Here is a 12,051-nt window from a genome sequence, read left to right as displayed (position 1 = left end):
AATCAAGCTTACCAGTATGCTTCTGGGCAGCTTGTTATCTACTGGCCTATTGAGGAAATGGGGCTTGGATACATACAAGCAGAAAATGAAGGTTTTTGGCAATTTTCCACCTCATTCTCACACCACTCAGCTCATTTCACATGCTGTAATTATTGGGGGCCACTTACAGGTGACATATGATCAGGTCACATTTTATTTCATTATATTTTGTATGCAAATAGCATGCCCAATTCCCGCTATAACACCACAACAAAAACTTCAATCAACAGACTATGCGATTGTGCTGAAATACTAGACTACCTGATTTGCTGCTTTTGTTAATTTCCTCCGCTTCTTGTAGAGTTCCTTTCTATCAGAAACAAGGCCCATACTGATCAGCTTATCAATAACCCTAGGTCTGGATCGCTTGCAGGTTATGTTTTTCATGATATTACCAAGGACATCTGCAGATAAAAAAAAATTTCATCAATTGCATTTTGCCCTTTTTGCTCAGATTACAATGCTCTAGAGCTTATGGATAATTCTTTTGAGTTTTCATTTGACACCTGGATGTCAAATAAATCATTTTAAAGAGCTTCAACTGGTTAAGGCAATGAGTAACTTAGCCACAACAGGCTGGCAGATTGAAGATTTGATCCCAGTTTTGCATTGAGTCAGAAAGTTCCAGCTTGTGGTGACAGAAAAGCCTCAACAATTGGTTCTGTGTCAGGGAAAGCGAGGAACTGTCTTATGATCTCAGTATTTTTAAAAAAGTGACAGAAGCAAATTAATTCCAGCTACTTACAACTTACCATCTGATCCCCTGAACTTGACAAACAATGTCTCAAGCTCCATCTCCTGCTCCTCTCTCCAAAGCACAATTTTAGTTCCCTTCCTTAAAACAACAAAAACAAGGCATTTCAAAGTGAATTTCAAAACAAGGGGCCCATAAATCTCCCACACCTTGGTTCTCAATGCTTTGCTGATGATAAAACCCCAGAGGGATGGTGGAAGAAACTGATTAAGAAAGAATGGGAAAAAAAACATTATTTACCTCCTCCTTATCATCTTGAGATCTACACCACCCTTGGTCTCAAGTAATAACACTTTCCCTTTCCTCCGCCATTCTACTTTAAAATTAGCTGTCAGGCTGTAATCAAGAATAGCCTGGGAGAACTTGTCCTCAATTTTCTCTCCCATTTGCCCTTCTACATCTCAAGTCAGACAATGAGTCTGTATGTGAACAATCGGGGGTGCAAACTCATGTGTTACTGCTCCACTGCTTATGGAACAATTAAGCATCATACTGAAGGGAGCTATGAAGGGAATATGAAGCAAGTCCAGGGAAACGACCATCCTCTTGAACCAACTGACACGTTTTCAGCCTGTGGTCAGTTTCTCAACTGTGCTCCTTGGTGTCACATTTGAAAGTCTTGACTACCAAGATTCCACTGTCTATCCTTTAGTAGCCAAGCAACACCACAAACACTTACTTGGCACGTTTTAAATCTCTTATACTGTCCACCAGGTTCAACTGAACGAGTTTTGCAGCAATCTGCTTCCTGGTTCTCAAGTCATTTTTAATGTGTTCCATGATATTGTCAATGACATCTTTATCTATAAAAAGAAAGAAAGATCACAATGCAACGTAACACCTAAATTTTACTTTCTAAATATGTGTCTGTAATCATCAGGATGCAAGCTTCCCCATGAAGTAATTAAACATTTGTTTGTATGAGAAATCTAGATCATAAACTCCACTTAGAATCATGTAATGATTACAGCACAGAAGGCAGCCATTCAGCAGCTGTGCTGCTCCTCTGAAGGGGCAAATCACCAAGTGCCTTTTCCCCGTAGCCCTTCAATTTTTTTCATTTTCAGATAATGATCCAATCCCCTTCTGAAAACGTCAACTGATCCTGCCTCCACCACTCAGAGCAGTGCATTCCAGATCCTAACCACTCGCTGTGTGAAAAAGTTTTTCCCTCATGTCTCCATTGCTCCTTTTACCAATTTCCTTAAATCTGTGCACTCTGGTTCTCCATTCTGCCACCAATGGGAACATTATCGGACAGAAGGGGAAAAGATTGCAAGGCGATACGGAAAGAACAGCGGAGTTCAACTAATTGGATAGATCTTTCAAAGAGCCGGCACAGACAAGATGGACAAATAGCATCCTCCTGTGCTGTAAAGTTCTATGTAGTGAATTTAAATGAAACTGTTGGGGAGAAATGTCAGTTGCACACTTGATATGGGATATATTCAGAAATAACCCAAATACAACATGTACCTCCTTCTTCCTCTTTGAATCTTAGATACAGCGTTTCAAGCTCCTCCTCTTCCTCTGATGACCAAGTTGGAGCCCTCTTGCTTTCTCCACTACAAGAAGTCAAAACCATTCGTTACCACAACTGCAAATGAAAGTTCACTTGCATCTGTGCCTTATATGGGCTATTCTATAATCCCAACTTCTTCCACTCCATTAACAGAAAGAATGCATCACTCATGTGGTCAGCAACCACAAAACCTTAATGGCCAAGTCCACTTTGGCAATCAACTAATCTAGTAACAGTCAATCATTTCAGGTCCACACAGGCCACAGTAGGAATAAGATGGTCCATCTAAAAGTAAGGATTGCCAAGACTATCAAAACGTCAGTAACATTAATCTTTGCATCTTGACCATCTGATTAACTAATTTTTTTTTAGTTCTGGGGGCACTATGCAGTATCAGCACAGTACAGAAGACCCAACACCTCCCAAGCTCTCATGCTCAATACACTTGCCTTTGATCATCCTTCCTGTAGCCCTCAGTCATTTCTCGAATGGTTGCAATATTTTTCCAGAACAGCAGTTCCACATAAGCCTTGCTATTATTAGCAACTAAAGTAAAGAATCTGTTCAAGACATATTTGCAGAACTTCACCAGCTCCTGTTGTGAAAAGAAACAGAACAGAGATTAACTGCGGAATGCAGATTGTCTTGATGTGATTGACAAGAGAGTCAGACGGCTTCTCAGACCACAATTCTGGATTTAACCCTGGTAGATAACTAGCAGTGGACCTTATTCATCCAGAAAGAGGACATCAGTCCCAATCATTTTCTAATTAGGGGAACAGTCACAGAGAGTTAATGTTATCGGATTAGTAATCCGGATGCCTGGCCTCATGCTCCGGAGACAGGAGTTCAAATCTTACCACAGCAGCTGGAGAACTTAAAGCCAATTAACTAATAAATCTGCGAATAAATCAATTAATAAAAAGCTAGTCTTGGTAATGGTGACCATGAAACTACTGAATTGTTGTAAAAATTCATCTGGCTCACTAATGTCCTTCAGGGGAGGAAATCTTCCTTCTTTACCCGGTCTGGCCTATATGTGACTCCAGATCTACAGCAATGTGATTGACATTTAACTTCCCTCTGAAACAGCCCAGCAAACCACTCAGTTGTATCAAACCACTACAGAAAGCACTGTGGGTGTACAACACCAGGCAGACTGTACCTTGTCCATGAAGGAAGCTCAGTCACCTTCTCAAGGGCAATTAAGGATGGACAACAAATTCTGGCCTAGCCAGCAATGCTCACATCAAATGAGATGAATGAGAACGAATTTAAAAAAACCTTAGCGGAAATTATCTGTTTGTGGATGTCAGGCAAGAGGAGGATCAAGCTTCAGTGGGACATGCCCCTGACAACACTCACTGACTAGGCTCACAAATTCAGGGGTGCAGAGAATTTTAATGGCACTTTTAGCAACCAAATTTCTTGGGGTATTAGCATGTAAAATCAGTTAAAGCAGCAATATAATTAAATTGCCTTAGGACTATTCACACAGAGAACAGCTAAATTCAAGGCAAATTGTTACATTTGTCCCAGTTTAATAGGTAATCTAGTAAACCATTACAGAGAGTACTCAGACCAAAATTGAAATACTCTGAATATAATTTCAGGAGTGTTAGGAAAGTGTGATCATTTGGTAGCTTAATACATTGTATATTGTCCAGCAACATTTTCTCGTGAATCTCAAATTTTAAAACAACCTTTCTATTGTGGTCAGTGAGCACAGGAGGGTGATGAGTGAACGGGACAGTGCTCCAAAATACTGAAATATGCCACAGTGTTGTAGTAAGTCTTCTTGCAAATCACCAATCAGTAAATAACATATGAGTATGACAATTCAACCTACTTGGTACGAGCTGGCTGCTGGATCTTCCAGAATGTGATTGAATAAGTGGAATACTGACAGCTGATAAAGAAGAGTATCCATTTTCAAGTGATATGCTACCCGATAGAGCATCTTTACAATGCAGTGGTTGGTGTGAGTACTGTTCTGCCGGTAGTCCTTCAGCAGGAGGATGTAAGGTTTCACAACACCAGCATTAGCAAACCTAAAGGCAACAGATAAAAGAAGGGTGAGAAAGAGAGAATATTGCACACAGGGTTTACTGTTGACCAAACAAGCTCTCCTTACTGAGACGGTCAATTTAGAGCCAGTCTGTAGATAACTTTAGTGCCATGGATTCCTGCCCTTCAGGAGTTGCACTGAGACTGCTGAAGCTTTATTTCACTTGGAACCGCCACAGCTAGCGGGCAGAGAAGTTTACTGCAGAGACTGGCCTGGATTCAAACCTTTGCCCCAGAAATGAAATTAGAGTATATGCTAATTCAATGCATCACCCCCAAGTTATTTTTTTTAAAAAAATTCTATGGAACAGTTTAAAGCCCATGCAGAGATTTTAAGAGATTGTGTAAAAGCAGATTCAAACACAATGAGATAAGAGTAATCTTAATGTTAAAAAACACAAGTACTTTTGAAATGTTTTACCTCTTGAGATAATCCAGAAAGTTAAATTCACTTTCTCTAACTCTCACGGATTCAGTTTCCTCCTCTTCTATTTCTTCATCTCGGAATTCATCAGTTTCTACGGCCTCTACAGCAGGCTGCCCTGTGGGATGCCGAGAAAGGATTTGGACAGGACTTCAAAACAATTTCCAAAACTGCAAACGCCAAAATGACAGCTGCAAAAACACTTACTCGGTAACTTTGCAAACAATAATTGTCTGAGCAACTGGGACTCATCCTCAAGCCGCAAGTCAGAAGAACCAAAAACATCACCTTCAGGCCACACTTCCCTGTGGGGGCAAACATTAGATGAATAATTAATGCACAGCATCCTTATGGCGGTCAACACTCATCTTGTTTCATCTAGACTGCCAAGTTAGTGAGAAATCAGGGCAATTTTGAACTGGATTCAGGCTGCTCAAACTCATCTGACACATCACTTACAGCCATCCATCTGGATTCAAAACCAAGCCCATGAGTGAAAAGGCAGCATACTAATCCATTGCGCTACTCAACTCCTTTCCTCTACCTCTCGTAAATCAACATTTTTAATCCAATGTACACGAACTCAGGAGTGACTGAACTGCTCATGACTACAGTCAGTGCCACAGTGAAATACTGATCATATTACAAATCTTTTCGTCATAGGACCAATGGTAATGAGAAAAGCTGGGGCATCGATAGCATATATTTAAAATGTGTTTACATGCAACTTTCAAATTGCTTCCAGTGAACAAAAGAACAGCAGAAAAAATCTCCATAGCAGTCAATTCTCAATTGATAGTGTCTAATAGATTACATAACTATTTCTTGGATACAATGTCATCAGGTATGCTTTAAAGCCACATTTCAATTTTATGGTTGCACCTTTTACTTAGGAAAACACATAAATGATACCGCAATACAAGCCACTCCTGTTCAGTTAGCGGTAGGAGTCAAGGTACAAGGTCAAACCCAGGTTCCAGAGCAGATGTTTAGCTCCTATTTTATGTTTCCTATGTTTAGCTAAGTAGTATTTGGATGTGCACTTTCGATGCCATGGCATACAGGGCTTGGGCCTAGTGCTGGAAAATAGGATTAGAATAGTTAGGTACTTGTTTGACTGGCGCAGACTCGATGGGCCGAAGGGCCTTTTTCTGTGCTGTAGACTTCTATGGCTCCTGACTGAACAAAAGACTTCAGTAACTCCCAGAAAGTGGGACAAGGTAAAGAGGAAAAAGAGAGAAAAATCACAGAGGAGAGTCATGCCCTTCTTGGTCACCCCTGTGCTTGCTGAGCTGCATTGGTTCTTGGACAACCAATGGTTTATTAAAATCCTCAATTCTTGTTTGCAAATCCTACCGTAGCCTTACCCCCTCCCTACCTCTGTAATCTCCTCCAGCTCTACAACCCTCCAAGATCTCTGCACTCCTCCAATTCTGGCCATCTGCAAACCCCACTTCCTTCACTCCACCATTGGTGGCCATGCCTTCAACTGCCCAGGCCCCTGAGCTCTGGAATTCCCTCCCTAAACCCCTCTCTCCTCCTTTATGATCTCCATAAAATTTCTTGGCCAAGCTATTGTCATCTGTTGCAATATCTTTCTGGTTTGGTGTCAAGTTTTGTCTGATTTAAGGTGAAAACAAAATACTGCGGATGCTGCAAATCTGAAATAAAAACAAAAAATGCCGGAAAAACTCATCAGGTCTGGCAGCATCTATGGAGAGAGAAACAGAGTTAATGTTTCGAGTCCGTATGACTCTTCTTCAGAGCTAAAGAGAAGTAGATTGTCTGATTTACGTTCCTGTTAAACGTGCCTCGGGATGTTTTACTATGTTAAAGATGTTATATAAATGCAAGTTGCTGTTGTAGTCTGGAAGCAGGTTCTGGGTGTACACTCTTGGCTGGAATGGCAGGTCAGATAAATGGAGAGAGAGTTAAATATACAAATCATAACAAAATACCTCGAAACAAAAACAGGGAGAAGCAATATATAACATATGACAGGTCAAAATTACAAATTAAGTATCATTTATTAACAAAGTAATTTGTTTCAGAATTTTGTTAATATACTTCAAAGCTCATAATAAATAGTTACCGTGCAGCTCGGAGAAGCACAAGGGCCTCTGCAGCTTTGCCAGCCAGGAGTGCATCCTGAATACGAATCATTGCTTCAGCACGCTGCTCCTCCACAGGGATTTCCAAAGCAGCATCAAATGGAACAACATCATCAGGGAGAAGCTCTTGGTCCTGGAAAACAAACATATTCAATTCATCAGCTCAGGAAACCAGCAACACTGTGTGCTAGGGTGGAATCTGATGAGATGGCTCAGGATGGCATGGGGAGGTCTTCCCTATTTAAAAAAAATGTGCTTAAAAATAGCTCAAAGCCTTGGTTCATCTGCAACTTTACCAAGAAGGACTATTTTCAGAATTGTTACAATCCTGTTGGGGACTGTTAACCTTTAATGAAGAAATCCGAACACCCAGCAGTTAACTGACAGAACTACGCCACAAGATTTTTAAACTAAAACAAACTTTGTTTACCAAAAAGAATTAAACAGAATAAGCAATATTAACACTATAGTTTACAACTATGAATATTATGAACTCAAGTTTTATTTTTTTACTTACCCCCTCCCAGAACTCCCTTATCTTACGAAATTTAAAGGTTCATTCACTTTTCCTGGGACCAACCCAAAGGTATGCCACAACCTTCCAGAACTCACTTTAATTCTCCTCAGTATCCCAACTGTCCTCCAAGGTAAGATTCTATGGGGGTCCTTCCATTAGCTTTTTTTGGCTATACGACCGTCCACTTTTTCTTTACAGACCACGCAACTGTGGATGCCTCAGCTCCTTGCTCGGGTTGCTGGCAGATACCCAACTGCCTTATCACACCTTTTCAAGCTAACTCTGCTGGCTGCTTTCAGCCACAAGGCTCTGTGAGGACCACTGTAGATTTCTTAAGAGTAAATCTTCCAGCTGCTTTTCTCTCAATCCAAACTGAGATAGAGCCCCACCTGCATTCCATACAGTGAACGATGAAGTTAGTATTTTCTCTGTTTGAAGTGCAGGCCTAACTGACTAACATTCATTCTCTTTGGGTCCCCACTCAGTGAGCTTCAGCCTACACAAGGCCAATTCTGCAACTCCCCCTGTCTGTTCTCAAACTGAACTGCCTGCTTCTGTCAGCAAACACACACAGGTAAATTAAACAAAAGAGCCTTCTAACCAAGGCTCCACCCTGAATCACTATCTCTATGGCAACATGGCATGCTTTGCAATGGTTCAAACAGAAATGCAAATGAATTATTTTACCTTCAACACAACTCTTTGATTCTGAAACCCATATGAATAATTTCTATCTCTAATGGAGTTTTATGACCCTCTTTCCCAGAATTGCTAGCTTTTAGCTTCTTCTATGGAGCTAATGATAGACACCCTGGCTCTACCAAGAGGTCATGAAATGGCTCATCTATTGTTCAGTGTTTACACTTCTAACTCTGACCTTGAAGATGAACATAGTTTAACTTTTAACTATAATTAACTCAAAGCTTTTCTGAATTGTATCTACTTCAGGTTTGCTCATCAGTTTCTCAATCAGATGCCCCCATTTATCTACAGTTAAAACTTTAATTACTAAAACTAGAAGTTATATTCTAAAACATATATGAATTATGAACCAGATTTTCACAACAGAATAGAGTTTAGATGTTAAGCACTCATCTGCTTGGTTGTAGGAAATGTATTTGGCTTTTTAAAAAAAAGTGGAGTACCAAGGCACAGCACTATCTAGTGATGTGGTTCATGCTAGCAATTCACTTTGACACTCAGCCCAATCAAGCAATTCACATATTCCCTTATTCCCCCTCTTCCTTCAACCATTTGTCTAACCTATTCTTAAATGTTAACATAGTCTCTGATTCAATTGTTAACTCAGGTATTGCACATCAGTCCCACAACCTTCTGTACAAAAAAGTTTCTCCTGCTCTCCAGAAGTCGGCTGTGGCTCAGCAGTCGTACTCCCACAATGGGTCAAAATCCTGGAACTCCCTCCCTAACAACACTGTGGGTGTACCCACACCACAGGGACTACAGCGGTTCAAGAAGGTAGCTCACCACTACCTTCTCAAGGGCAATTAGGGATGGGCAATAAATGCTGGCCTAGCTAGCGAAGCCTACATCCCGTAAATGAATAGAAAAAACACACCAGTCAGAAGGTAGTGGTTCAAGTCCCAGTCCAGAGATTTGAGCACATAACCAGGCTGACACTTTAGTGCTTAAGAGGGTGCTGCACTCTCAGAGGTGCTGTCTTTTTGATGAGATGTTAAACCAAAGCCCTGTCTTCCCACTGTTGTAAGGTATTGCATGGATATCAGGCAAGGTCACAATTCAGCTCAACTGATACGCCTCCCTATGGATGAATACTCTACTGACATTTACCACCTAAACTCATAAATGAAGAAGGGCCATTTAGGTTTGGCACCGAGGACAGTCAATGTCTGTGAAACACGTACATGTTAGACCTTTCAGGGGAGAAAATTCTGCCAGGGAATGAACATTCCAACTCTTGCCTATAGTGCTCAACAAATAGATTTGTCTGTTCTTCAGCAGCACAAATTGTTACAATGGTCTACTCACAGGGGATCTCAGCTCATTGCTCTCATATTAGGTATGTACCTCTGTACACTTGCCGAGCTGCTCCAATGTCAGTTTCCACATTTCCTCAAGTTCTTCTTGGGATTTTTCTGTTGAAGTAGAAGCAAGCTGTTTTGCTTTTGTCTTCTTCCTTTTGGCTTTCTTTTTCTGTTTCAACAAACAGGAAATAATCAAACAGCTGCATCAGGAGCAACAAATTGGCACCAGACCCCAAGTCTCTCATTTTTAATCCCTCCACTGCTTCTCACCATCCCTCCCTATCTCTGTAAACTCCTCCAGTCCCTACAGCCGTGCGGTACCGAGGTAGATACAATAATTCTTGGCCTGTGCTGAATTTGCTGACCTCAGCTTACTGGTTGGAAAAATAAGCCAAATTTTCTGCATGGACACTAGGTGAGGGCAGGACTAGGCTTGACTATAATGTCCCCTAGGCAAACAGTCTGTCAATACCCACCGTCAAGGCTGCAGAATAATAACCATTTGGGTGAGGAACTGAGGGGTGGGGGGGGGTGGTTCTTAGCACATGTAGGCCCATTCCCCAGGAATGCACCTTCAGGAAAGGAAATGAAACTTAAAGACTTGCACTGAAAGCTATAGCCATCAGTTTAAAAAAAACAATTTGGAAAAATGTGTAAATTATGTAAAATGTAAAGCCCAATGCGTAAGCCAAACAAACATTACCTGCACAAAAAGGTTGTTTTGGCCTTTACAGAATTTCTCAATCATTCGGATGAAAAGATGGGTAGTTTCAATAAGGTCCTTCAGGAATGACTTGGGTTGCTTGGTTGCATCGTATTTTCGGAATAATGTTAAGAATAACTCCCGAAATTCCATAACATAGAAGATATTACCTGGAAATGGAACAAGACGTAGAATCATCAGTCAATTGGATATGCACATTTCAAAATGAAAATGCATGTCCTTTGATACACAAGCTTTTTACCATGCAACCCCTTTATGTAAATTATTTCCACCATTTTCCCGTAACCCTCTCAGCTCCAAGGAGAACAATTCCAGTTTCTCCAGTCTCTGCACATAACTAAAGTCCCTTGTCCTAAGCATTAACTCATGAACAATGTTAACTTGTTTGCTTAACTGGGAAAGGGTGGGGAAAGGAATCTCCTCTTTACAAATTAAAAAGGATCAACGTCTTTTTTGCTATTGAACAAATTATCCTGACGAGGCCAAGGCTCCCTCTTATCGGACATTCTCCTTATACTAGGTGTCCTCCTACCACACCACCATCAGTACAGCTGTTAAAAGCATGCAAGAGGGGCATCATTCCTTGCAAGGAATTGGCTAGTATCATGTGGAACTTCCCAATAGTGGCACAGCTGAGATAAATAACTCAGCAAGGGAGTAAAGGGAAGGGGGGGAAAAAAGGAAGAGCATGTGGGGATAACCTGCAACTCAGTGATGATGCACGCTGGGGCTACCTTGCGAAACTAAAACAGAACAAATTTCCACTGAATCTTTATAAAGTAGAACTACTTTACACAAGTAGTGCACAAAAAAAAGCACATTAATTCAAGACAAAATGTTATCACCTAGCACAATGGCTATTCTCCCAAAGGGTTTATGGCAACATGGTTTCTACGTGACTTTTCTCCCCACACTATGACCTTCATCCACTGAAAAACTCTACCATCTCAGTAACCTGAGAGCGTCATCATGTAGGAATCAAGATACATGGCACCAGTTTTAGTGCTAGCTGTGGCTCTGTGTATTGTACATGAAGCATTCTCAGCTTGAAGGACTCACAGCTGAAGCAGGATGCCAAAAGATTTTGTGGCAGGACATTAGCATTTTGTGATATTATTCACAGGCTGCACTAGGACTAAATTTATAACCTGGGTATCTGCCTTTAATCATTATCCAGCGAGTTCTGTTGGCAACTGTGAATACTGGGTGAGCACAGGGTTTAGCTGCAAAGACCTCCATGGGGGCACTCAGTAATGTCGAGCCAAGCTGTGACTTTAAGGAGCTCCTGCAAATCCACTACAAAAAGTGATGGAAGCAGCCACATCAGGACTGGTAATACAAGTAGGGCTGGGACTAATAGCAGGATGAGGACCAGGTCTGCGAACTACTGGAGGCTCCAAAACCAGACAGGTCCCAGGAATGGAAGCATGCAACTTGCTGTTTTTTCTTAAGGGCTTTTTGTCCTTCTTACCATTTTTATCCCTCTCCCTCCTCCTTTCCTGAAGGTCTTTGACTCCTGGCTGGGGTATGGTCCTACTGGCACCCCCTGGTACTTGCCAAAGTGTCCATTACTCATGTGAACCTCAGCAGGGACTGCCAGTAGGCTCTTAAACTGCAGTTCGCATCACAAATAGACCCATGGACACTTCCAGCAGGGACAGCTGTATAGCAATCATGAACATGAGCCTTGATTTTTTTTTCTTTCCTTCCAAACCTACACCTTGACTGATATGATCTTGTGCTGCCCAGTTGCACTGCGTGGGGCCTGGATTCCACTTGTTATACTGGCAATAACAAACCACAAGACATGCAGCCTCACATAATGAGTTATGCAAAGAAGCAATCCAACTGCCGACAGTGTGTTACACTCAAAGAGACACCAGCATG

General features: G+C 41.4%; 1 protein-coding gene across 3 annotated transcripts in view; it reads right to left on the bottom strand.

Annotated features, from left to right (window-relative positions):
* The window catches only part of timeless (timeless circadian clock), a 72,262-nt gene that overhangs the window by 14,502 nt on the left and 45,709 nt on the right, over nt 1-12,051 (bottom strand). For all 3 annotated transcript variants that reach the window (XM_078534723.1, XM_078534725.1, XM_078534724.1), the window contains exons 13-23: nt 10,144-10,313; nt 9,484-9,609; nt 6,899-7,050; nt 5,014-5,111; nt 4,804-4,924; nt 4,165-4,366; nt 2,765-2,910; nt 2,270-2,358; nt 1,473-1,596; nt 792-874; nt 301-443 (exon numbers count right to left, since the gene is read on the bottom strand). In XM_078534723.1, coding sequence (XP_078390849.1) covers nt 301-443; nt 792-874; nt 1,473-1,596; nt 2,270-2,358; nt 2,765-2,910; nt 4,165-4,366; nt 4,804-4,924; nt 5,014-5,111; nt 6,899-7,050; nt 9,484-9,609; nt 10,144-10,313 — 1,454 coding nt within the window. The remainder of the gene's footprint in view (nt 1-300; nt 444-791; nt 875-1,472; nt 1,597-2,269; nt 2,359-2,764; nt 2,911-4,164; nt 4,367-4,803; nt 4,925-5,013; nt 5,112-6,898; nt 7,051-9,483; nt 9,610-10,143; nt 10,314-12,051) is intronic.

This window comes from Cetorhinus maximus, chromosome X (genome assembly GCF_964194155.1).
Source record: "Cetorhinus maximus chromosome X, sCetMax3.hap1.1, whole genome shotgun sequence".
In the NCBI taxonomy this organism is placed as follows: domain Eukaryota; kingdom Metazoa; phylum Chordata; class Chondrichthyes; order Lamniformes; family Cetorhinidae; genus Cetorhinus; species Cetorhinus maximus.
The sequence above is the reverse complement of the archived record's forward strand: the minus strand, read 5'-3'. Positions and strand labels throughout refer to the sequence as shown.